General features: G+C 44.5%; 1 protein-coding gene across 1 annotated transcript; it reads left to right on the top strand.

The window, feature by feature from the left end:
• Nucleotides 1–3721: 3721 nt before the first annotated feature.
• On the top strand, nt 3722–27790 carry LOC129841384 (zinc finger protein 1-like). The gene is made up of 7 exons (XM_055909635.1): nt 3722–4355; nt 11440–11570; nt 12451–12618; nt 22475–22633; nt 24519–24630; nt 24879–25006; nt 26366–27790. The coding sequence occupies exons 1-7, from the start codon at nt 4097–4099 to the stop codon at nt 27296–27298; spliced, it is 1890 nt and encodes a 629-aa protein (XP_055765610.1). The 5' UTR covers nt 3722–4096; the 3' UTR covers nt 27299–27790.
• Nucleotides 27791–27956: the final 166 nt, after the last annotated feature.

Here is a 27956-nt window from a genome sequence, read left to right on the forward strand (position 1 = left end):
AGAGTGGCCAGACAGAAGCCACTCCTCAGTAAAAAGCACATGACAGCCCGCTTGGAGGAAACCTGGCACCATCCCTACGGTGAAGCATTGTGGTGGCAGCATCATGCTGTGGAGATATTTTTCAGCAGCAGAGACTGAGAGACTAGTCAGGATCGAGGCGAAGATAAACAGAGCAAAGTACAGAGAGATCCTTGATGAAAACCTGCTCCAGAGCACTCAGGACCTCAAACTGGGGCGAAGGTTCACCTTCCAACAGGACAACGACGCTAACCACACAGCCAAGTCAGCGCTTTGGGACAAGTCTCTGAATGTCCTTGAGTGGCCTAGCCAGAGCCCGGACTTGAACCCGATCTAACATCTCTGGAGACCTGAAAGTAGCTGTGCAGCAACGCTCCCCATCCAACCTGACAGAGCTTGAGAGGATCTCCACCAGAGAAGAATTGGAGAAACTTCCCAAATACAGGTGTGCCAAGCTTGTAGCGTCATACCCAAGAAGACTCAATACTGTAATCGCTGCCAAAGGTACTTCAACAAAGATCTGAGTAAAGGGTCTGACTATTTCCATTTAGTTATTTTAATAAATTAGCAAAAAATTCTAAAAACCTATTTTTGCTTTGTCATTATGGGGTATTGTGTGTAGATTGATGAGGGGGGAAAACAATTGAATCAATTTCAGAATAAGGCTGTAATGTAACAAAATGTGGGAAAGGTCAAGGGGTCGGAATACTTCCAGAAGGCACTCTAATTCTTACGTTTTCATTTTTGGTTTTTGTTGAATGTAATAACTTATGTAGTTCTTGTCTATTACAGTTCTGTACTTTGTCATGTATTTGTATGTTTTATGTGGACCCCAGAAAGAGTAGCTGATGCATGTGCAGTAGCTTATGCATGTGCAGTAGCTAATCGGGATCGTAATAAACTAAACATGTAATGTATTACCAGTTAGTTTGTTTGTAGTTAATTCTGTTGTATTTGGATGTAGTAGGAAACTACATGAGGTGAACTGAGGAAAGAATGAGTATGATAAGGCAGAGTAGATGATATGGTGATGGCCGGGGGGCTTTACTTGGCTCATCGTGCTCTAGCAACTCCTTGTGGCAGGCCGGGCGCCTGCAGGCTGACAGCGGTCGTCAGTTGAGCGGTGTTTCCTCCGACACCTTGGTGCAGCTGGCTTCCGGGTTAAGCGGGCGGGTGTTAAGAAGCGCAGTTTAGTGGTTCATGTTTCGGAGGACGCATGACTTGACCTTCACCTCTCCAGAGTCCGTTGTGGAGTTGCAGCGATGATACAAGATCGTAATTGGATATCACAAAATTGGGGAGAAAAAGGGGTTAAACAAAAAAAAATGATAAGCATTGTCTGTACAGTAAAATGCTGTAAATGACGTCAAGAGCTCAGGCTCTGCTCTTCACAGCGCTGGATGGGTTTTGAATGACAGCTGTTCTAAACTTGAGCACCACACGCGACAACAAGTTGCCCCCATCCCTCCCGCTAATTGGGCAACTTTTGCTGATTTTTTGTTTGAGGGAAATGCTGTGAATTAAGAGGTCTCAATGTATTCTGAAAGATGAGACGTTGAGGATTATAATAAATACTGCTTTGATGTCATACTAGCAAGTCAAAAACCTGTGAGTCCAGACGTGCTCTTCACATTTCCATGTCATCAAATTCATGTCATAAACACTGTGAACATTTATGATCACTATGTTTGATGTACATTTACTAGATGACATGGCATCATACCCTGGGTTGTTCTGAACAGAATGAGTCTGTCTATTGTGAAGAAAATGTGTCACGAAACACGCACCTGAATGCACCCATGACTCCTTTCTATATCTATACAATTACAACCCGTTTCTCTGAATTGCCCTGTGAAACCTTAACACTAAGATTGTACCCTATAACTTAGCTAGTCATGTTGGCAATAGAACAAGCTTTCAAATGACCTGACCCAGACTGAAATATAAAATGGGCTGTTTTTGGATAGCATAAACAACAGTAATTGTGTGATGTCGGGGATGCAGGGCTGTGTTCCAAACAAAACAACTACAAGTCTCCTTGCTCTAGTTCCTCAACGGCACAGCTAGGAGAGCTAAAAAAAAAAAGCACCTCATAGTTGAAGACTTTGTGTCATGAAAGTGCACACTTTGGAGAGATGTGTGGCCGCTTGGAGTCACCAGTTAGTCCTCACTTAAACCCTTGTCATTTTTTGGTCTTATGTTGCACCTACCCCACATTTTCCAGGAATATTCTTATCGTGTTAATGAATGTATCCAGAGTATTTTCAGATTTCGTTATCAACAAATACGGTGAAAAGTGCAGTAAATGTAAAAACAGTAATTTTGGGATTCAGTCTTGTATCACGTGAAATGTTGTGTCCAACTTTGGCCTGATAATGTTCCTATAAGCTCCTAACTGTTCCCCTTTTAATTGCTTATGCATATGCTTTTCATAGTTATTCTGTAAGAAACACCTCCCTGACTGAGGCTCCAGTCAAGGATCCAGTCTGCAGCCCAAACCCTTCTCTTCACAGTCTCAGTGCAGGGATGGAGCTGATAGAGGAGCTGATATGATACAAACACTGCAGTATCCATGATGAACAGAGCAGGTCACCCTGGGCTTCAGCCTTCACAGAGCGAGGTGGAAGACCCTCCTGGCGGTAGTCTATCAGCAAGTCTGCCTTCTCCTTCAGGATCTCATCTGGTGACTGGGTTCATAGAAAGCCTGAGCCTGGGTCTAGCCTTCCTCAACTACCTCATGGTTACCCCACCAATATAGACAGGGTCAGGATGGACATTCACCACAAGAGTTACCTAGCCTATAACACAGTACACACAATCCCAACAACACCCAAACAATGGCTAGAGGTCAAGGAGGGAGCTCAAACACTACCGGCTTCTACCTCCTCTGGTGTCATAACATGGGAGGCCGAATATTAGGAAGGACGCTGACAAGCCGTACGCCTGCCTCACGTGTGGGAAGCGCTTCGCTAAGGTGAAATATGTGAAGCTGCACCAGACCGTTCACACCAAGAAGAGGCCCTTAAAGTGAGCTGCAAGAATTTCTCCTTCCTACTGAGTAACCTTATCAGACATAGGAGTGTCCACAACGGGGGGAAATTGCAGCAGTGTCGGTTATGCTTTACGCAGGGAATATCTGGATACCATTCTTTGGTTTTATAGTTATCATGTGAAGTGTCTTGGGTTATGAGGGTTTTTGTGACTACTAAATCCCTCAGTTGAGCATCTGGGTATGCTCACATGATACGGACTTGTTGTTTGGTGTGCTGGCATAGCTGAAACACTGATATTAAAGTGTAACACTATATTCCCCTCTGAATTTGGTTTTGCCTATGTTCTATTCATAACAAATATGTCCTTTATAACACCTTAATAACCCATTCTTTTTAGATCATTTATGGTACTTTTTTCTAAGCAAGTCGGCTCTGAGCTTGAAAGATACTGATCATGAATAGGTTTAATGTGTAATCAAAGATGCTGGATAAATGAAGATAATTCACTCAGGCAGTTTGCCATAGAAAAAAAATGGTTGTTACTGTCTACTTAACGGGGTGGCTCCCATAGACAATGAGATTGCATCTGGGTCTGGCCTACTTCATTGACTTACATTGAAACAGAAACAATGAGTGAGTGGGTGGGATGGTTGTCTAGAAGGGCCACAGCAATTTGAACGGTCATCCAACTCGGGAACTCGGCCCTCTTTCTCGAGCTCCGACCTGAAAACCACTGACGTCAGGATTTGACCTCATATTTTTCCGAGATCCCAGTTATTTTGAACGCAAGATAAGAACAGGGCACTTACACGTTTTATTTAGTCACGCCCTTTGAGCTATGACGTCAACCAATAACATCCTTTCTCTTCAGTATTAACCCAAGTAAATAATGACCAAGAACAATTTCCATGTTAGCGGTTTTATTGTTGTTATTTAGACCTTTATTAAACACCATGGAACTGAATATATGATTAATTTAACTGCACAGCATCACATACTTACCCCATGTAGTCTTTAATTCGCGTTGGAGACAGGACTTGGTTGATACGCGTTATACGCTTGCTAGCTGCTAACGTTAGCTAACAATGGCTAACTTTATGGTTTTTCACACTCAAATAGCCTCCATTATGGAGGTGCTAGCGAATGCGGCCGTGGCAGATATATGTAAACTCGTAGACGACGACTATGCAGTGTTTCGTTTGGAAATAACTCAAAGCCAGAAAGAAAACAGGGAATTGCGGAGGACACTTCAACTACTGGAACGGAACGTGGCACGGGAACGTGCAGAGAAGACAACGCAGGAGCGCGTGCTCGCCAGTCGTCTCAGTAGACGAATGGCAAGAGGTACATTTTGCAAGGAGCTGTCTCCCCATTCCCCTGAATTTCCGATAATCACACTCAATTTAAAGAATGCGATGCATGGAACATAATAAATCAATAAATAGTATACCAATAAGTTATGGTAGGTGTTACCTTACACCCTTGCCAATTGTAGACAGAAGGTTTCCATCCAATTAGCGACAGATTTTCATGCAAATGTTCAAAAAAATAAGCCTAAAGAAAAATGCGCATTTTCCCAACACTATCTTGTTTCCATCCAGTTTTTATGCGAGTAAAGTCATAGATCTACCATAAAAAAAATAAAAAAATGACCGCTGTGATGGAAACATTACGTCTCGGTTAAATTGTATAAATACCAAAAGATAATTTGTTATTTTGACATGGTGGGATGTTTTTGTGTCGGTAAAATTTATTATGAGCGAAATCGCGGTGTTAGGCCATTATTTATTTATTATTATTTTACCGTTATTTTAACAGGTAAATTGACTGAGAACACGTTCTCATTTACAGCGCAGATCGTGATATAATAACCATCATATCGAGGGAAACTTGGAGTCACGCAAAGATACTCAGGAAACAATGCAGTTTATTAGGCTACAGATGAAATAAATTCACACGGTGGTGAAAGTGCACGGTGATGAGCTTGATGCTGCTTTACAATAAATATCGAGGGTCTTATTCTGGTGTTGTGGTGATCCATGCTTGACTGCCGTTTGCCAAATACACATTTTCTTGCACTGTATATGTGTTAGCTGGAGGGCACGTACCTAGACCAGAGTAGGCAAATTTTTTATTTAAAGCAAAAGTTTCTGTGACAAAACTATCGGTAGAGTTGAAAAGGTGATGTAAACATATTGAACTTTAGATTTTTATTCAGTACATATAAACTTACACTTAAGAAAAAGTACATTGTGTGCACTTATCACGCACAGATTTTTATCCACGACAAGTTCATTTGGTGGAAACATCACTGGTGGGAAAATGCGCATATTTTCTTTTTGCGGGTTCTAGAATAATCTTTTGCCAATTGGATGGAAATTTAGCTACTGGTGTGTTTCCACCAAACTGACTTCTTGCTGATAAAAATAAGTGCTGATGACATGGTACACACAAAATGTACTTGCATTAAATAGCAAATGTGCCTACTCTGGTCTTGGCAAGTGCAGCCCAGGGCTTCCCAAACTCAGTCCTGGGGCCCCATGGGTGCATGGTTTGTTATTTTGCCCTAGCTCTAAACAGCTGATTCAAATAATCAAAGCTTGATGAGGAGTTGGGTATTTGAATCAGCTGTGTAGTGCTAGGGGAAAAAACAAAACGTGCACCACCACGGTGCACTCTGTTCACAACATTGACATCAGCAAACCGCTCGCCCACACGACGCCATACACGCTGTCTGCCTTCTGCCCGGTACAGTTGAAACTGGGATTCATCCATGAGGAGCACAATTCTCCAACGTGCCACTGGCCATCGAAGGTGTGCATTTGCCCACTGAAGTCCATTACAACGCCAAACTGTAGTCAGGTCAAGACCCTGGTGAGGACGACGAGCACGCAGATGAGCTTCCTTGAGATGGTTTCTGACAGCTTGTGCAGAAACGATCCCGCAGGTGAAGAAGCCAAATGTGAAGGGGCTGGGCTGGCGTGGTTACACATGGTCTGCGGTTGTGGGGCCGGTTGGACATACTGCCAAATTCTCTAAAACAACATTGGAGGCGGCTTATGGTAGAGAAATGAACATTAAATTCTCTGGCAACAGCTCTTGTGGACATTCCTGCAGTCAGCATACTAATTGCATGCTGCCTCAACTTGAGACATCTGTGGAATTGTGTTGTGACAAAACTGCACATTTGAGTGCATTTGAGTGCATGATAATGCTGTTTAATCAGCTTCTTGATATGCCACACCTGTGAGGTGCATGGATTATCTTGGCAAAGGAGAAATGCTCACTAACAGGGATGTAAATTTGAGAGAAATAAGCTTTTTTTGCATATGGAAAATGTCTTGGATCTTTTATTTCAGCTCATGAAACATGGGAGCAACACTTTACATGTTGCATTTGTTTAGTATAGTATAATATGTTACTGTCACGTCCTGACCTTAGTTCCGTTTTTGTGTCTCTATTTTAGTTTGGTCAGGGCGTGAGTTAGGGTGGGCAGTCTATGTTCTTTTTTCTAGGTTGTTTGTTTTCTATGTGTTTGGCCTGGTGTGGTTCCCAATCAGAGGCAGCTGTTTATCGTTGTCTCTGATTGGGAGCCATATTTAGGTAGCCTGTTTTCCATTGTGTGTTGTGGGTGATTGTTTCCTGTGTTAGTTTCACATTTCAGGACTGTTTCGGTTTTCGTTATCATTCACTTTGTTATTTTTGTATTTTGTCATGTTCAGTTTTATTAAACTATCATGGACACTTACCACGCTGCATATTGGTCCGATCTTTCATACTCCTCGTCTGAAGAGGAGGAAAATCGTTACAGTTACATTATTGTGATTACATAAGACAGATGGTTACTTAAGGCAATAACAAAAGTAGGGTGGTTGGTCGAGGTGGATGGGTGGGTGTTTACAGTGGCGATTTTAGCATGTAAATCTTGGTGGTGCAAACAAAAAAAATTGGGATGCAAAGCAGCAACAAAACACCATACATTAATTGCACTATAACACTGACAAACAGTGCCCACAAACTGTTAGGGCCTACATAAAGCTGTCCCAACAGCAGTCCCAACACCTTACCACTGCTACAGTTCATTCAGCCTCATTTACTGCCTTTAAAAAAAACATAACTGAAATGGCTGACTTGCTTAAACAAATGTGGTTTCTACTGACAATTGAGATGTACAAACTATGGCATAAGGGGACGACAAGCGGATAAGAAGCAATCTGTAATTTCGATTAAGACATTAATGAGCGAGAGACGACGGACATAGTCAATATAACTATTTGTTCAGCACTTTTGAACAAATGTACAGCGACAGAATTCGGAACATGGACCGTTATTACATATAAACAGACAATGAAAGGTCATACAATATTAAATTATTACCTTACTCTAAAACAGGTTATAGGCAAACAAGACCACACCAGCCACGAACGATGTGTTTACAATACCGGGTTTGTGAAAACATACCAAATTATTAGGGTGAGGTACATGGGCTACTAACAGCTTCCTACACAACATACACTTAGTATTACTTTAGCGACAGTATACATATCTCTCTGGCATCCTATATAATTTATGAAGCAGCATAAGCCATTTTTGGACTCATGTTGTGATGTGCTTGAACAGGAAAGTGGTGTGGCGGGCCTTTTGTGGGAAAATTTTGTCATCAAAGAGAAAGATGCCGGATTTAAAATTCCAAGTTGAATGACGGTTCAAAACGTATTTTCCCAGTCGTAGCTCGTTTTCCCCCAGTTCACAGTTGTGTTGAACTAACAGTTATCCACTGATTCCTTCCCAAACCACTCATTGCTGAATTTGCGAATTCCAACTTGTTGTGTAATGTTTATGTCCAATGGCCGATGAGCAACGAAGACGTTTTATCTCTAATTTCGATTCATATGACAAACATTGAAAAGGATTTGATTGTCGACTTGATTCATGGTGACGCTTGCTAGCTAAGATTTTAAAAATATGATGTTGACAGTCCAGTCAAAGCTACTGTAGATATAAGGTGATAAGGTGTATTTTCTGCTGGCTAGCCCCACCACCACAGAAAGCACTGAGCTAGGCTGAAACACCTGCATTTAAGAGCTGCCTTACTCAAGAAAGCAAAAAAGAGACGATGTTTGTATGCGGCTTTTACATTTACAATTACATTGTAAAAAAAATATTGTTTGCAATCTGATATGTGATATGTATTAATGTCAAAATAACAAGAACAACAGGCAAGCCCCCCCCCCCCAAAAAGATGATATATATATATATATATATATATATATAAATATATATATATATATATATATATATATATACACTGCTCAAAAAAATAAAGGGAACACTAAAACAACACATCCTAGATCTGAATGAATTCAATATTCTTATTAAATACTTTTTTCTTTACATAGTTGAATGTGCTGACAACAAAATCACACAAAAATTATCAATGGAAATCAAATTTATCAACCCATGGAGGTCTGGATTTGGAGTCACACTCAAAATTAAAGAGGAAAACCACACTACAGGCTGATCCAACTTTGATGTAATGTCCTTAAAACAAGTCAAAATGAGGCTCAGTAGTGTGTGTGACCTCCCTACAACGCCTGGGCATGCTCCTGATGAGGTGGCGGATGGTCTCCTGAAGGATCTCCTCCCAGACCTTGACTAAAGCATCCGCCAACTCCTGGACAGTCTGTGGTGCAACGTGGCTTTGGTGGATGGAGCGAGACATGATGTCCCAGATGTGCTCAATTGGATTCAGGTCTGGGGAACGGGCGGGCCAGTCCATAGCATCAATGCCTTCCTCTTGCAGGAACTGCTGACACACTCCAGCCACATGAGGTCTAGCATTGTCTTGCATTAGGAGGAACCCAGGGCCAACCGGACCAGCATATGGTCTCACAAGGGGTCTGAGGATCTCATCTCGGTACCTAATGGCAGTCAGGCTACCTCTGGCGAGCACATGGAGGGCTGTGCGGCCCCCCAAAGAAATGCCACCCCACACCATGGCTGACCCACCGCCAAACCGGTCATGCTGGAGGATGTTGCAGGCAGCAGAACGTTCTCCACGGCGTCTCCAGACTCTGTCACGTCTGTCACGTGCTCAGTGTGAACCTGCTTTCATCTGTGAAGAGCACAGGGCGCCAGTGGCGAATTTGCCAATCTTGGTGTTCTCTGGCAAATGCCAAACGTCCTGCACGGTGTTGGGCTGTAAGCACAACCCCCACCTGTGGACGTCGGGCCCTCATACCACCCTCATTGAGTCTGTTTCTGACCGTTTGAGCAGACACATGCACATTTGTGGCCTGCTGGAGGTCATTTTGCAGGGCTCTGGCAGTGCTCCTCCTGATCCTCCTTGCACAAAGGCGGAGGTAGCGGTCCTGCTGCTGGGTTGTTGCCCTCCTACGGCCTCCTCCACGTCTCCTGATGTACTGGCCTGTCTCCTGGTAGCGCCTCCATGCTCTGGACACTACGCTGACAGACACAGCAAACCTTCTTGCCACAGCTCGCATTAATGTGCCATCCTGGATGAGCTGCACTACCTGAGCCACTTGTGTGGGTTGTAGACTCCGTCTCATGCTACCACTAGAGTGAAAGCACCGCCAGCATTCAAAAGTGACCAAAACATCAGCCAGGAAGCATAGGAACTGAGAAGTGGTCTGTGGTCACCACCTGCAGAACCACTCCTTTATTGGGAGTGTCTTGCTAATTGCCTATAATTTCCACCTGTTGTCTATTCCATTTGCACAACAGCATGTGAAATGTATTGTCAATCAGTGTTGCTTCCTAAGTGGACAGTTTGATTTCACAGAAGTGTGATTTACTTGGAGTTACATTGTGTTGTTTATGTGTTCCCTTTATTTTTTTGAGCAGTGTATATATATATATTTGTTTTTACCTAAAGGTGTGGGGCTCAAAATGAATGACGGATCGCCACTGGGTGTATAATTCGAACGTTTTACAACACAAATGTGGCGACTACGTTAATCATCACAGACAATTTTAGCTAATTAACAACTTGTAAACATTTGTGCACAACATTTTAGAGAAATACGCTTTTTGTGCATATGAAACATTTCTGGGATCTTTTATTTCAGCCCATGAAACACGGGACCAACTCTTTACATGTTGCGTTTATATTTTTGGTCAGCGTACATTTAAAGCCAGATACCTTTAAACTTTTACTCAAGTATTTTACTTGGTGACTTTTACTTTAGTTATTTTCTCAATTAAGTTATCTTTACTTTTACTCAAGTATAGCAATTGAGTACTTTTTCCACCACTGCTAGCATAATACATTTTACTAGCTAGGTTTCCATCCAATTGGCGACAGATTTTCATGCGACTATTACAAAATATACTTAAAGAAAATAGTGGTGTGTTTCCACCATATGGATTTGTTGTGGATAAAAATCAGTGCGTGATAGTGCTCACACGATTTACTCTTTCGTTGAAGTTTTTATGTACCGAATAAAAAGTAAATGTGTTTCCATCACATTTTCAACTCGACCGGTAGTTTTGTCACAAAACTGTTTAATTAAATAGCAAATGTACCTACTCTGGTTTTAGCACTTGCGCTCTAACCAACAGATACAGTGCGAGAAGGCTGTGCGGGTAGGCTCGTCTACATAATGAGATTATTATGGATAAGAGGCAGTCAAGCACCGTTCAACATGTCACCGAATAAGACCCTCGATATTTATTGGAAAGGAGCATCAAGATCACGGTGCACTTTCACCACCCTGTGGAAGTTCATCATAACTTCTTTCATCTGTAGCCTAATAAACTGTATGGTTTGACTAAACTGTATGGTTTCCCGAGTCATAGTGGGAGGACCACACACCATATAATCGCGTGACTCCAATTTAACTTCGATATGATTGTTATTATATCAATATTTTCGCATAAAGGCATTTCCACCACCATTTCTTGCATAATACGTTTTACCGACACAGTAAAAAAAATTCTGTCAACATTGTAACATTTTTACCGAAACTGATTTATAACGGTAAGATTTTTTTTCTTGATCGGATGCTCAGGGGGCAGGAACAGAATTACAAATAATTTGTAGACTGCAAATTAACCGCAAGAAGCACAAACAGATAAAACGTTTGACTAAAACATAACCATTTTAAACTTTAATTACGTTTGTATACGATCACCTGTCTCTGTATGCTGCATGGAAATACTTGAGAACAGATTTCTTAAATTAAAATAAATTGGAGCTGATTTCCGGGTGTTTTTAGTCTTATGTCTCACAATGAAATGTAAAAAAAACATTTTGCTCAGAAAACTTTAGGGGCCGCAGTTGAGGAACCTTGCAGTATGACTTTACTTGTATGAAAACTGTGGATGTAAACGTAGTTAATGTCAATAGTGTACAATATAGCGTTGAGCATTAACTTAACCACTCCTTTCCCCCCAATCCCTCTCTTAGGTGAAGGACATCTCACAGGTGGCCACAGGACCTTTGCAAAGCCAGCAGGACACAACACGTGGAGAGATGATCAACCCATAGCAATAGATGAGGGGAGTGGAACCTCAACCCAGCATGTTATTGTGATAGAGGTTAGTGTCATGGTGTAATATAAAAAATTATAGTACATCAAATGTGGCCAATTTATTTCAGAAAGTCTCCCCTCAGCTATTCATTACTCGCCAACAGCCAATAAAATTGCAGGGTGCCAAATACAAATTAACAGAAATCTCATAAATCAAATTTCTCGAACATACAAGTATTAGGCACCATTTTAAAGATAAAATTCTCGTTAATCTAGCCACAGTGTCTGATTTCAAAAATGCTTTACAGCGAAAGCTTTACAGCGAAACCCAGCCATTTTTCCCGCCAAAGAGAGGAGTCACAAAAAGCACAAATAGAGATAAAATGAATCACTAACCTTTGATGATCTTCATCAGATGACACTCATAGGACTTCATGTTACACAATTCATGTATATTTTGTTCTGTAAAGTTAATATTTATATCCAAAAATCTTATTTTACATTGGCGTGTTAGATTTAGTAGTTCCAAAACATGCAGTGATATTGCAGAGAGCCACATGAATTCACAGAAATACTCATAATAAATGTTGACGAAAATACAGCTATTATACATGAAACTTTAGATACACTTCTCCTTAATGCAACCGCTGTGTCAGATTTTTTTTTAACTTTACGGAAAAAGCATAATCTGAGAACGGCGCTCAGAGCCCAAACCAGCCAGAGAAATATCCGCCATGTTGGGTAGTCAACATTATTCATATTATTCATATATAAATATTCACTTACCTTTGATGATCTTCATCAGAATGCACTCCCAGGAATCGCAGTTCCACAATAAATGCTTGTTTTGTTCGATAATGTCCATCATTTATGTCCATTTATGTCCAACAACATTGTTATCTAATTCTATTTATGTACCAGAATAACCTCTCTTCTTCTTGTGTCAGTCTGTAGCGGCTGCAGGTCCTGGGGTTATGCAGGAGAGACCTGAAGGAGAGGAGGACCCAAGACACAGAAGAAACATCCTGACTGGAGAGGCTGGAGCGCCCCCTGAAGCCATGGAGGACCTCACCGCCGCCGCACCCCTGCCCAGGACCGAACACAGCATCACAGAGGTCAGTGGAACGCCAAACGCTGTCTTCAAGTCAGAGACAGACACAGACTTAACTGTAAGGCTCTTACAAATAGGATCTGACCACAGATCAGACCCAGAGAGACTGGGTCTGGGGAGACTGGGCTGTCCTCCTGCTCCTGGCTGTGAGTATTTACCGGTATTTCACCAGAGCCAGTGGACGGTTGATTCTCTTGGTGATGGTAACACGTTAGACACTGCCGTTGATGATCTGTCTTGTTCTTACACTACAAAGATGGAAAGGTAAGAACTGTGAGATTAAGATAAAGGTGTCAGAAACAATATGACTACTACAGAGCCCAAGATAGAGCAGACCACAAAAACTTAAATGTACAGGGGGTGGGTCCCCAAAATAAGAGATTTGAGATCAGGTTTATGATCAAATATGTCACCAATTACTGTTCCAAAAGGAATAAAAAAAAAAAAAAAAATCATTTTTAAATCTGATCTTTTACCTAATGGTGGTGCTCTAAACATTCACAAATTCTCATTGGAACACAGACATTTTAAAAGTGAATGGCTTGCGCAATGTGCATACCTTAATTTCTCGTCTTACAGGAATGACATTTTCTAAATTTTGTTACGATACAGCCTTATAACATTGATTAAAACATTTTTTTCCCCCTTCATCAAGTTACACACAATACCCCATAATAACATAAGCAAAAACAGTTTGTTAGAAATTTTTGCCAAAAAATATACAAATAAATGAAAACTGAAATATCACATTTACTTAAGTATTCAGACCCTTTACTCAGTACTTTGCTGAAGCACCTTTGGCAGCGATTACAGCATCGAGTCATCTTGGGTATGACGCTACTAGGTTGGCAGACTTCTATTTGGGGAGTTTCTCCCATTTTTCTCTGCAGATCCTCTCAAGCTCTGTCAGGTTAGACGGGGAGTGTCACTGCACAGCTATTTTCAGGTCTCTCCAGAGATGTTCGGCTGTGTCACGATCGTGTGGCGGATTGACGGACCAAAACGCAGCATTTGGAAAATAAGCCATCTCCTTTTATTTTAAAGATGACGAAAAATAAACACGAAACACTTAATACAAACTAACAAAAACAACAAACGATCGTGAAGCTAATAAACGTCGTGCACACACACAGGCTACAAACGTTCTGACATAGACAACTACTCACAACCAATGAAAGCCTATGGCTACCCTAAATAAGGCTCCCAATCAGAGACAACCAAAATCAGCCGTCTCTAATTGGGAACTCATTCAGGTAACCATAGACTCTCCTAGACAACTAAACATACATAGACAACGCTAGACACATATACTCAACACAAACCCAGATACTATACCCAACAACCCCTTTACCATAAAAAACACCCAAAACCAACAAAACACAAACATTCCCCATGTCACACCCTGACCTAACTAAAAAAAATAAAGAAAACAAAAAATACTAAGGCCAGGGCGTGACATAACCCCCCCCTTAAGGTGCGAACTCCGGGCGCACCATTACACAGTCTAGGGGAGGGTCTGGGTGGGCTTCCATCCACGGTGGCGGCTCCGGCTCTTGTTGTGGTCCCCACGTCACCACAGTCCCTAACCGCCTCCTTAACTTCCTCCAAATGACCCCCCTCCACATTAACCCCATTGCATTAAGGGGCAGTTCCGGACTAAGGGGCAGCTCCGGACTAAGGGGCAGTACCAGGGTAAGGGGCAGTACCAGGGTAAGGGGCAGTACCAGGGTAAGGGGCAGTACCAGGGTAAGGGGCAGCACCAGGGTAAGGGGCAGCACCAGGGTAAGGGGCAGCACCAGGGTAAGGGGCAGCTCCGGACTGAGGAATGGCAGCTCCGGACTGAGGGACTGCCCATGGCTGGCTGACGGATCTGGCTGCTCATGGCTAGCTGACGGATCTGGCTGCTCATGGCTAGCTGACGGATCTGGCTGCTCATGGCTGGCTGACGGATCTGGCTGCTCATGGCTAGCTAACGGATCTGGCTGCTCATGGCTAGCTGACGGATCTGGCTGCTCATGGCTAGCTGACGGATCTGGCTGCTCATGGCTAGCTGACGGATCTGGCTGCTCATGGCTAGCTGACGGATCTGGCTGCTCATGGCTAGCTGACGGATCTGGCTGCTCATGGCTGGCTGACGGATCTGGCTGCTCATGGCTGGCTGACGGATCTGGCTGCTCATGGCTGGCTGACGGATCTGGCTGCTCATGGCTGGCTGACGGATCTGGCTGCTCATGGCTGGCTGACGGATCTGGCAGATCCTGTCTGGTTGGCGGCTCTGGCAGATCCTGTCTGGTTGGCGGCTCTGGCAGATCCTGTCTGGTTGGCGGCTCTGGCAGATCCTGTCTGGTTGGCGGCTCTGGCAGATCCTGTCTGACGGACGGCTCTAGCGGCTCCTGTCTGGCTGGCGGCTTTGCAGGCTCATGACAGACGGGCGGCTTTGCAGGCTCATTGCAGACGGATGGCTCAGATGGCGCTGGGGAGACGGATGGCTCAGATGGCGCTGGGGAGACGGATGGCTCAGATGGCGCTGGGGAGACGGATGGCTCAGATGGCGCTTGGCAGACGGGCAGTTCAGTCATCGCTGTGCAGACGGCAGACTCCTGCCGGCTGAGGCGCACTGTAGGCCTGGTGCGTGGTGCCGGGACTGGTGGCACCGGGCTGGGGACACGCATCTCAGGGCTAGTGCGGGGAGCAGCAACAGGACGCACAGGACTCTGGGGACACACAGGAGGCTTGGTGCGTGGTTTAGGCACTGGTGGTAAAGGGCTGGAGACACGCACCATATAGCTAGTGCGTGGAGGAGGCACTGGTGGTACTGGGTTGGGGCGGGGAGGTGGCGCCGGAAATACCGGACCGTGCAGGCGTACTGGCTCCCTTGAGCGCCGAGCCTGCCCAACCTTACCTGGTTGTATGCTCCCCGTCGCCTGACCAGTGCGGGGAGGTGGAATAACCCGCACCGGCCTATGTAGGCGAACCGGGGACACCATGCGTAAGGCTGGTGCCATGTACGCCGGCCCGAGGAGACGCACTGGTGACCAGATGCGTTGGGCCGGCTTCATGACATACGGCTCAACGCTCAGTCTAGCCCGGCCGATACGTGGAGCTGAAATGTACCGAACCGGGCTATGCACGTGTACAGGAGACACCGTGCGCTCTACTGCGTAACACGGTGTCTGCCCGTACTCTCGCTCTCCACGGTAAGTACAGGGAGTAGGCGCAGGTTTCCTACCTGACTTCGCCACACTCCCTTTAAGGCCCCCCCCAAGAAATTTTTGGGTTGTACTCACGGGCTTCCAGCCTTGTCTCCGTGCTGCCTCCTCATATCGCCTCCTCTCGGCTTTAGCTGCCTCCAGCTCTTCACGAGGAAGGCGATATTCTCCCGGTTGTGCCCACGGCCCCTTACCATCCAGTATCTCCTCCCATGTCCACGAATCCTGTGTAGGTGGGTCCTGTTGCCGCTTTCCATGCCGCTTGGTCCTGTAATGGTGAGTAGTTCTGTCACGATCGTGTGGCGGATTGACGGACCAAAACGCAGCATTTGGAAAATAAGCCATCTTCTTTTATTTTAAAGATGACGAAAAATAAACACGAAACACTTAATACAAACTAACAAAAACAACAAACGATCGTGAAGCTAATAAACGTCGTGCACACACACAGGCTACAAACGTTCTGACATAGACAACTACTCACAACCAATGAAAGCCTATGGCTACCCTAAATAAGGCTCCCAATCAGAGACAACCAAAATCAGCTGTCTCTAATTGGGAACTCATTCAGGTAACCATAGACTCTCCTAGACAACTAAACATACATAGACAACGCTAGACACATATACTCAACACAAACCCATATACTATACCCAACAACCCCTTTACCATAAAAAACACCCAAAACCAACAAAACACAAACATTCCCCATGTCACACCCTGACCTAACTAAAAAAAATAAAGAAAACAAAAAATACTAAGGCCAGGGCGTGACAGGCTGGGACAGTCAAGGACATTCAGAAAGCCACTCCTGCGTTGTCTAGGCTGTGTGCTTAGGGTCGTTGTCCTGTTGGAAGGTGAACCTTCGCTCAAGTCTGAGGTCCTGAAGGCTCTGGAGCAGGTTTTCATCAAGGATCTCTCTGTAATTTGCTCTGAGAGTCCTTTAGGTGCCTTTTGGCGAACTCCAAGCTGTCATGTGCCTTTTTACTGAGGAGTGGCTTCTGTCTGGCCACTCTACCATGAAGGCCTGATTGGTGGAGTCCTGCAGAGATGGTTGTCCTTCTGGAAGGTTCTCCCATCTGGTTTTTGGTCACCTCCCTGACCAAGGCCCTTCTCCCCCGATTGCTCAGTTTGGCTGGACGGCCAGCTCTAGGAAGAGTCTTGGTGGTTCCAAACATCTTCCATTTAAGAATGAGAGAGGCCACTGTGTTCTTGGGGACCTTCAATGCTGCATAAATTTTTTGGTACCTTTCCCCAGATCTGTGCTTCGACACAATCCTGTCTTGGTGCTCTAGGGACAATTCCTTTGACCTCATGGCTTGGTTTTTGCTCTGACATGCACTGTCAACTGTGGGACCTTATATAGACAAGTGTGTGCCTTTCCAAATCATGTCCAATCAATTGAATTTACCACAGGTGGACTCAAATCAAGTTTTAGAAACATCAAGGATGATCAATGAAAACATGATGCACCTGAGCTCAATTTCGAGTCTAATAGCAAAGGGTCTGAATACTTATATAAATATGGTATTTCTGTATTTATTTTGTGTAAATTTGCCAAAATCACATGATATCACTGTGCCAAAATGCCTGAACATATTTTCAAGCCTGACATCTTAAAATTACCTTAGTAGTCAGCCTATGGTGTAGAAAAATAAAAAATAAGGCACAGACCGGTGAAAAAACGTCAAACTACTTTTCCTATTTGTAAACGATGAGCTAGCTAAACGGAGCATGTGGAGGATGCATACAAGGTCATATGGATGGAGAAGGTGTTATGCTGATGAAGGAGGACCCAAAAGCGACGAAATAGAAACAGAGTCTTTATTCCAGTCTTAGACAAAAACGATACTCCTGATATATCTAAGGTAAAAACAAAACAGGAAAACTGAAATCCTCTCGTCAGTAGAGATGAACGACTGGAGACGCGACCACTAGACACCTGCTCACACGCAGCATCTGATGAAGGCAAAAACACGATAGGGCGGAACAAGGACACAGAACAGCAAACATCAAACAAGAATCCGACAAAGACAGAAGCAGAAAACAGAGGGAGAAATAGGGACTCAAATCAGAGGGCAAAATAGGGGACAGGTGTGAAAGAGTAAATGAGGTCGTTAGGAGAAAGAGAAACAGCTGGGAGCAGGAACGGAACGATAGAGAGAGAGAGCGGGGGAGGGAGAGAGGGAGGAGGAGAGAGAGGAATAGAAAGAGGGAAAGAACCTAATAAGACCAGCAGAGGGAAGCACAGGGACAAGACATGAAGATCAAAGACAAAACATGACAGTACCCCCCCACTCACCAAGCGCCTCCTGGCGCACTCGAGGAGGAACCCTGGCGGCGACGAAGGAAATCATCAATCAACGAACGGTCCAGCACGTCCCGAGATGGAACCCAACTCCTCTCCTCAGGACCGAAACCCTCCCCATCCACTAAGTACTGTTGACCACGTCCCTGAGAACGCATGTCCATGATCCTCCGTTCCTTGTAAATAGGTGCGCCCTCGACAAGGACGGGAGGGGGGGAGGGAAGACGAACGGGGGCGCGAAGAAAAGGCTTGACACAAGAGACATGGAAGACAGGGTGGACGCGACGAAGATGTCGCGGAAGAAGCAGTCGCACAGCGACTGGATTAACGACCTGAGAGACACGAAACGGACCAATGAACCGCGGAGTCAACTTGCGAGAAGCTGTCGTAAGGGAAAGGTTACGAGTGGAAAGCCACACTCTCTGACCGCGACAATACCTAGGACTCTTAATCCTACGTTTATTGGCGGCTCTCACAGTCCTCCCCGCAGACGAAGGCAGACCGGTACTAAAGTCTAAGGCGATCTGAGACCATGGTCGAGAAGGAATGGGAAGCGGTCTAAGACGACCGGCATGAGGAGAGTTACCTGACTTAGTCTGCGCGCAGTCCGGACAAGCAGCCACGAAACGGCGCGTGTCCCGCTCCTGAGTAGGCCACCAAAACCGCTGGCGAATAGAAGCAAGCGTACCCCGAACGCCGGGGTGACCAGCTAACTTGGCAGAATGAGCCCACTGAAGAACAGCCAGACGAATAGAGACAGGAACGAACAGACGGTTACTAGGACAAGCGCGCTGCGACGCAGTGTGAGTGAGTGCTTGCTTTACCTGTCTCTCAATTCCCCAGACAGTCAACCCGACAACACGCCCTTCAGGGAGAATCCCCTCGGGTTCCGATGGCGACAATCGATGAGAAAAGTAAGCGCAGGGATGGACCTTATCGTCAGACTGGAAGCGCTGGGACAGAATGGCTCCCACGCCCACCTCTGAAGCGTCAACCTCGACAATGAATTGTTTAGTGACGTCAGGAGTAACAAGGATAGGGGCGGATGTAACACGCTTCTTGAGGAGATCAAAAGCTCCCTGGGCGGAACCAGACCACTTAAAGCAAGACTTGACAGAAGTCAGAGCTGTGAGAGGAGCAGCCACTTGACCGAAATTACGAATGAAACGCCGATAGAAATTAGCGAAACCGAGAAAGCGCTGTAACTCGACACGTGACTTAGGAACAGGCCAATCGCTGACATCCTGGACCTTAGCGGGATCCATCTGAATGCCTTCAGCAGACAGATAATCATCGAGAGCCTTACGTTCGGAAGCCGACAGAGAGAATAATCTACCCCGAGGAGAAGTGGTCCCCGGATGGAGATCAATACAACAATCATACGACCGGTGAGGAGGAAGAGAGTTGGCTCTGGACCGACTGAAGACCGTGCGCAGATCATGATGTTCCTCCGGCACTCCTGTCACATCACCAGGCTCCTCCTGAGTAGAGGGGACAGAAGAAACAGGAGGAATAGCAGACATTAAACACTTCACATGACAAGAAACGTTCCAGGATAGGATAGAATTACTAGACCAATTAATAGAAGGATTATGACATACTAGCCAGGGATGACCCAAAACAACAGGTGTAACAGGTGAACAAAAAATCAAAAAAGAAATGGTCTCACTGTGGTTACCAGATACTGTGAGGGTTAAAGGTAGTGTCTCATATCTGATACTGGGGAGAGAACTACCATCTAAGGCGAACATGGGTGTGATCCTCCCTAACTCTCTGAGAGGAATGTCATGTTTCCGAGCCCATGCTTCGTCCATAAAACAACCCTCAGCCCCAGAGTCTATCAAGGCACTGCAGGAAGCAGCCGACCCGGTCCAGCGTAGATGGACCGACAAGGTAGTACAGGAACTTGATGGAGAGACCTGAGTAGTAGCGCTCACCAGTAGCCCTCCGCTTACTGATGATCTCTGACCTTTAACTGGACATGACATGACAAAATGTCCAGCAGAACCGCAATAGAAGCAAAGGCGGTTGGTGATTCTCCGTTCCCTCTCCTTAGTCGAGATGTGAACACCTCCCAGCTGCATGGGCTCAGTCTCTGAGCCGATGGAAGGAGATGGTCGAGATGCGGAGAAGGGAAGCCCCGCTGACGCGAGCTCTCTTCCCCGAGCTCGGTGACGAAGATCTACCCGTCGTTCTATGCGGATGGCGAGTGCAATCAACGAGTCCACGCTGGAAGGAACCTCCCGGGAGAGAATCTCATCCTTAACCTCAGCGTGGAGTCCCTCCAGAAAACGAGCGAGCAACGCCGGCTCGTTCCAGTCACTGGATGCAGCAAGAGTACGAAACTCTATAGAGTAATCCGTTATGGATCGATCACCTTGACATAGGGAAGCCAGACCCCTGGAAGCCTCCTTCCCAAAAACTGAACGATCAAAGACCCGTATCATCTCCTCCTTAAAGTTCTGATAAACGTCAGAACACTCAGCCCTTGCCTCCCAGATAGCTGTGCCCCACTCCCGAGCCCGCCCAGTAAGGAGTGATATGACGTAAGCGATCCGAGCTCTCTCTCCAGAGTATGTGTTGGGCTGGAGAGAGAACACAATATCACACTGGGTGAGAAAGGAGCGACACTCAGTGGGCTGTCCAGAGTAACATGGTGGATTATTAACCCTGGGTTCCGGAGACTCGGAAGACCAGGAAGTAGCTTGTGGTACGAGACGAAGACTCTGAAACTGTCCTGAGAGATCGGAAACCTGAGCGGCCAGGGTCTCAACGGCCTGACGAGCAGCAGACAATTCCTGCTCGTGTCTGCCGAGCATTGCTCCCTGGAACTTGACGGTAGTGTAGAGAGAATCCGTAGTCGCTGGGTCCATTCTTGGTCGGATTCTTCTGTTATGCTGATGAAGGAGGACCCAAAAGCGACGAAATAGAAACAGAGTCTTTATTCCAGTCTTAGACAAAAACGATACTCCTGATATATCTAAGGTAAAAACAAAACAGGAAAACTGAAATCCTCTCGTCAGTAGAGATGAACGACTGGAGACGCGACCACTAGACACCTGCTCACACGCAGCATCTGATGAAGGCAAAAACACGATAGGGCGGAACAAGGACACAGAACAGCAAACATCAAACAAGAATCCGACAAAGACAGAAGCAGAAAACAGAGGGAGAAATAGGGACTCAAATCAGAGGGCAAAATAGGGGACAGGTGTGAAAGAGTAAATGAGGTCGTTAGGAGAAAGAGAAACAGCTGGGAGCAGGAACGGAACGATAGAGAGAGAGAGCGGGGGAGGGAGAGAGGGAGGAGGAGAGAGAGGAATAGAAAGAGGGAAAGAACCTAATAAGACCAGCAGAGGGAAGCACAGGGACAAGACATGAAGATCAAAGACAAAACATGACAGAAGGAAATGCATTGCTTTACCCTTTCCATTCATACTAAATGTTTGCACTTTTGGTAACTTGACCTACACTGCATACTCTCTGAATATGTCCATAGCGCATTATTTATGGACTTTATGGGGGGAGATTCTTATAAAATTGCCAGCAGTAAGATTTGAGTTAGATTTCCAAAAAAACAAGGCCTGTAGCTTTCAAATTATATGTTTTTCTGATTAAAATAAAATAAAACATGTAATCCCCACACTCCCCGGGCCCTGTACAGGCCCCAAAACAATCACTCAGAGTTTAACAGGTTTAAATTGAATCACTAATAACATGAAATAAATAAAAAGCTTCAGAAATTACTTTGTGAAAGCAACAATATAACTATGGTTTTACAATGATGGTGAAAACTTGGAGAAATGTTGGGGTTAAGTGGGTTAAAATCTTCCTAGAAATCACAGAGGATGCACAATTTTTGCACAACTATTCTTTATTCATATTAAAAATCTGATTTATTGAATTTTCCATGTGGTCTATATTAAAGGGCATTTCATTTAATATAATGGCCTTTTAAAATGTAGTACTTGTGCACAATTTCCACGTAAAAGGGATGCCAAAGGCACTCATTTTGTGGAATGACCCTTATCACCAATATACATTTAGTAAATATACCTACACATACCCACTCACTAACAAACACATACTGTACATGTCAAAATAGTTTAGCAGGTTTGTCTGATGATGACTTTTGACTTATCATAGCTGACTTGTTTTTGCCCACAACGTCATGTTTATGTCCACCATGATGGGTTTAACAACAATGAAGTCATAATGTATAGTAGTATAGGACTCAAACTTAGTGGGGATGGTGTTTTATTAAAGTGTTTTATTATCTGTGTGTACGTACCTGAGGGAGTATACAGTATGTCTGTGTATTCTGTATCACACGTCTCTTCCAGGAGGAGGGTCCAGAGTTGCTGTTGGTGAAGGAGGAGAGGTGTGAGGAGGGTCTGGGGAACCCTGAGGGGCCCATGGTCATGGAGGACAACCAGACTACACCTCCTGAACCCACAGAGGAACCAGCTGAGCAGCACAGGACCACACACAGTCTCACTGAGGTGAGCCCACTGTAAACTACTGTCTGAATGGTATTAGGTCAGGGTCTGTATCCATAAAGCCTATCAGAGTAGGAGTGCTGATCTAGGATCAGTTTAGCCTTTTAGATCATAATGAATAAGATTATGTAGACCAGTGGCTGTCGGTGCTGTTTTCTTTTTCCATGAGCATGGCTTAATTTCTATTACAGCATATTGGATGACTGTCATTCATATTCCATTCACCCAGTTAAATGTAACATCGATAGGTTTAGGCTACGACATGATACTCAAATTGTCCCAAAACCTATTTCATGAGGTTGCGAGAACCTAGCCTATTAATGAAAGCTTACAACATAGGAGCACACAGGTCGAGAGAAAAATTTGAGGTGACGGACAGTGACACATGGACAGACCGTGACACATTCAATACCGTCATGCACAATCTTGCCTGCATCTAGCTTATCTCGGATGTAATCATTAGTCAAACAGTTGCAAACGAGAGTTTATTTTGGACAAATTCAGGTATTTTTCCCCACGTTTCATTTGCTTCTGTTTAAGAAACGTTTTTCAACAGAATTGGCAAAATGAATACACCCCTGTTCACTTTCATAGCAGCCATGTTGTATTCCTTCTCGCCTCTATGCACTCTCCTCTTCTCACCTTTTCCCTTTGTTTGTGGACTTCAATGCACAACACATCAGCTGTATGTGACCTGATGAAAAAACCATTCCAAGCCAAACCATGTCATAACCGCTACACACAGCCTACATTGTTGTTCCCATATTAGCTGAAGTAACATCCTAGTCAACATAGAACTAATGCGTTAGTAAACCCGCTACAATCATGCAGTAACGTTAGTGTATAGTCAGTAATCAGTTTAGCAGTTACACCGGGTGGCAATAAATGTAATAAAACCAAAAGTTTACCTTGACTTGGAAGAGTTTCAGTGTTATGTTGGATAGTCATAGCCAGCTAGCTAACATAACAACCCTCTGTTTGAGCCGTGTGTTTGAGTAGGCTAAACTAGCCAGCTGCATTTGCTAAGTGAAACTGAAAGTGAAAAAAAATGACTCTCTCTCTTGCTTCTCCTTCATTTTTGAAGAAATTAATTTGTTGAAAACCATTCAACTATTGTCTTTCTCTCTCTTTGAGTCAACTACGCACCACATTTTATGCACTGCAGTGCTAGCTAGCAGTAGCTTATGCTTTCAGTACTAGATTAATTCTCTGATCCTTTGATTGGGTGGATAACATGTCAGTTCATGCTGCAAGAGCTCTGATAGGTTGGAGAACGTCCTCCAGAAGTTGTCATAATTACTGTGTAAGTCTATGGAAGGGGGTTAGAACCAAGAGCCTCTTAGGTTTTGTATTGAAGTCAATGTACCAAGAGTAGGACGGAAGATAACTGTCCTCTAGCTACACCATGGTGCTACCCTACAGAGTGCTGTTGAGGCTACTGTAGACCTTCATTGCAAAACAGTGTGTTTTAATGAATATATTTAGTATTGTTTTATCTAAAGGATACCTTTTTAAATGTTTTACAATTTTTAGTTTTATGAATTCACTGAGGAGGATGGTCCTCCCCTTCCTCCTCAGATGAGCCTCCACTGATGTAGACAGGTGAGGACCTGATCCTCGATCCGCACTTCTACTCTGAGAGTCTTTGTGGATACGGCCCCTAGACTTCATAAATTGTGTCTTAAGTGTGGGACCATGCCTTTCAATTTTCAAACCATTAGAGTGTTAAGTAATCAAATCAACTAACACGTTTGCAGTGTCAACTCAACTAACATGTTTGCATAGTGCTCACAGCAATCCCTCATTGCCCAATCAGAAGATGCTTCATAGCAGGGTGCTCATATCAGATTTCTTGATCCAACATCCTCTCACTCTGTATCTCTTACAGTCAGTAGACATGGAGGATGGGAAGCCTGATCTGCTGCTGGTCAAAGAGGAGACAATAGAAGATGGACCAGAGAGCATTGATCTGCTGAGTGGATTAAAGATGAGGGAGCAAGGTAAGGGAGAAATGCATACAGCCTACATACAGTAATAGATCTGGGAATAGTGATGCACCTGGCAATACATTTTTTCTTAATTTTAATAATTCAAAAAATGAAATCAATACAACTTCAGTTTAAGTAAATAAAACACATGTAAGAATGTATGAACTTGACTAATTAATTGGTAATTGGTCAAAAATAACCTCCGTATGTAGAGTTCTCTGCCATGTATATAAAGTCTATTTTCTAACCGCTTCCTGCAGGTGGTTGGCTGGAGGCTAACAGAGGAGACTGGGCGGCCATCTTGGATTCCCAGGCTCAGATGGGTGCAGCCAAGGACCCAGGGGACAACATCACCGAGCAGGCCAGGACCAGAGGCAACATAGTGGAGGTCAGTGGATGGGACAGCGTCCTCAACTCTGGGCTGGGGAACTAACACTGTTAACCACAACAACTGAACTTAGTCTACATGACAACAGACTTGCTGAGAGCAGGGCAAGGTGTAGGTTTCAACCGCAGGGATAGGGAGGTGCCCATATGCCGCGGGAGAGAACTGACACCGACTCTGCTAGCGATGCTCCATCCTGCTCCTATAGTTGTGATTCAGAGAGACTGATGGTGCCTCAGGTTAAACCCCTAACAGGTGCTGCCTTCAGCCTGCCTTCTATAGGATCTATCAACTGGAACATGGACCCTGCAACAACACAGACACTCCCTGGCCTTCGTCCTCCTCACACTCTCCTAATGTTAAATCAGACCTCAGGCAATGTCAGTGCCTTTAAACTAAATGGCTACACAAGCCAAATGACAGTAGTAGTAACTCTATCAGTAGATTCGGTGGCAAAGAGAAACGCTTCCCGCGTTCGTTCTGTGGGAAAGCCTTCCGTTTCTCCAAACAGGTGGAGATCCACCAGAGGTTCCACACAGGTGAGAAACCGTACAGCTGCTCCCAGTGTGAGGACCTCCCAACAGCACCAGCTGAAGATGCACCTGAGAAGTCGTTCGACTGCAGGAAGAGGTTTCTTAGAGAGGCGCTACCTCAGGATACACCATCATAAAATTCACCCGGCCCATATAAAGTGATTTGTCATGTAGAACTAGTTACTTTGTAGTTAAATCTGTTGGTTTTGGATGTAGTAGTGAACTGGATGTGGTGAACTGAGCAAAGAATGAGTATGATGAGGCAGAGTAGATGATATGGTGATGGTTGGTGTGATGGTGTGATGGTGTCTGTAAAAATGATTCACTGACGAAAAGTGATTTGATGTTGGTGTTTTTTAATGAGGGAATGATCGTGCTTTAATTCATGTTTACTTGACATGAAGTAGTGAAGCTGTGTGTAATGCAATTGTACCAGATTTACACAAAAGGTAAAGTGTTACCATAATGAGTTATTCTACTTGTCACGTATCGTTTTGTGCAATACAACTACTGTACTTCACGTTATGTGAGTGTGTGAACATTTTGTTCAAATTAAATACAAAATTCCTGACATACTTGGTTATTTTTTGTATCATTGCAGGGGCTTTTTCCCTTATGTCAGTTGAACCAAAACATTATACTTAATTCTTGAATCAACTCATAGGGACAATTTTTATTATAAATTCCAATGACTCCATATTGTTAGGTACTTAAATCAGTGTTAAAGATGGGCTTGACTGTGGTTAACATTTTATTATAATGTATACAGCAAAGAATTTTGTAATAAAAACTTTATGCTTTTATTTTCCATTTTTGTTACCGTCTGCAGTCTGAGGACCTGCTGATATCTGGTGTTGCTGGTGGAAGAGACTGGACCTCTGAAGCAGCTGGTCGCAAACCCTGGCCCCAGATCAGAACCCTGGATCAGGAGCCGTCGCTCTTCCTTCCCAAGTCGGAACCAGGACCCAACCAAGAGGGACAGAGACTCCACACAGAACACAACCAGTGGACAAGTGGACTGAACAACCTCAGTCCTGGTGGACATCAGAGAGACAGATGCTCCAGTCAGGGATCTAGTCTGCAGCCCAGACCCTTCTCTTCACAGTCTCAGTGCAGGGATGGAGCAGGTCCTGGGGCTGATAGAGATAGACCCTTGTGTTCCTATGATACAAACAGCACAGTATCCATGTTGAGCAGAGCAGGTCACCCTGGGATTCAGCCTTCACAGGGAATGGTGGAAGACCCCCCTGGTGGTAGTCTTTCAGGAAGTCTGTCTTCTGCTTCAGGATCTAGTCTAATGCTTGCTGACTGGGTTCATAGAAGGCCTGGACCTGGACCTGGGTCTAGCCTTCCTCAACTACCTCATGGTTACCCCACCAATACAGACAGGGTCAGGATGGGTGTTCACCACAAGAGGTACCTAGCCTTTAACACATCACACAATCCTAACAACACCCAAACAATGACTAGAGGTCAAGGAGGGAGCTCAAAGACTAACCACCTGAGGGTGGTGGCTCCTGCTTCTACCTCCTCTGGTGTCATTGGGTCACAACGTGGGAAGCCAGGCATTAGGACGGACGCTGACAAGCCGTACGCCTGCCCCACGTGTGGGAAGCGCTTCACCGAGGCGACTTATGTGAAGAGGCACCAGACTGTTCACACCAAGGAGAGGCCCTTCAAGTGCAAACTATGTTACAAGAGCTTCTCATTCCTGAGTAACCTTATCAGACATAGGAGTGTTCACAATGGGGAGAAATCGTAGCAGTGTGGCTTGAGATGTACACAGGGGATGTCTGAGAACCATTCTTTAGCTGACATATTATAGTTATCATGTGAAGTGTCTTGTGGTAAGAGGGTTTTTTGGATTACTAAGTCCCTCAGTTGAACATCTGGGTATGCAGTCTTTCTCACATGAAACAGACTTATTTTTTGGTGTGCTGGCATACTTATTGTCATTGAAGTGTTTGTCTCTGAATTTGTCTGTTCTATTCATAACAAATATACTGTCCCTCTTTTGTATAACACCCCCTTCCCCCAAAAAAACATTATTTGACATAATCAGGTGGTAGCTATTCCTTTATGTACTATAAATAGGTGATCAAATCTGTTAATACATGATAATTCATGTTCTTTTGATATGTTAACTTTTTATTTTCTTGTTTATCATTTAGAATTAATGTAACGATGTGCGCTGAGAGTCGGGAGGTTCAGGGAGTGAGGGTTTTAATAAATAAATGCAACATGACACGAACAACGCACAGACTTAACACTGGAACATAAACAATGAAGCCTGGGGAAGGAACCAAAGGGAGTGACATATATAGGGAAGGTAATCAGGGAAGTGATGGAGTCCAGGTGAGTCTGATGATGCGTTGGTGCGCGTAATGACGGTGACTGGTGTGCGACATAACGAGCAGCCT

The sequence above is a fragment of the Salvelinus fontinalis genome, chromosome 42, assembly GCF_029448725.1.
Source record: "Salvelinus fontinalis isolate EN_2023a chromosome 42, ASM2944872v1, whole genome shotgun sequence".
Lineage (NCBI taxonomy): Eukaryota > Metazoa > Chordata > Actinopteri > Salmoniformes > Salmonidae > Salvelinus > Salvelinus fontinalis.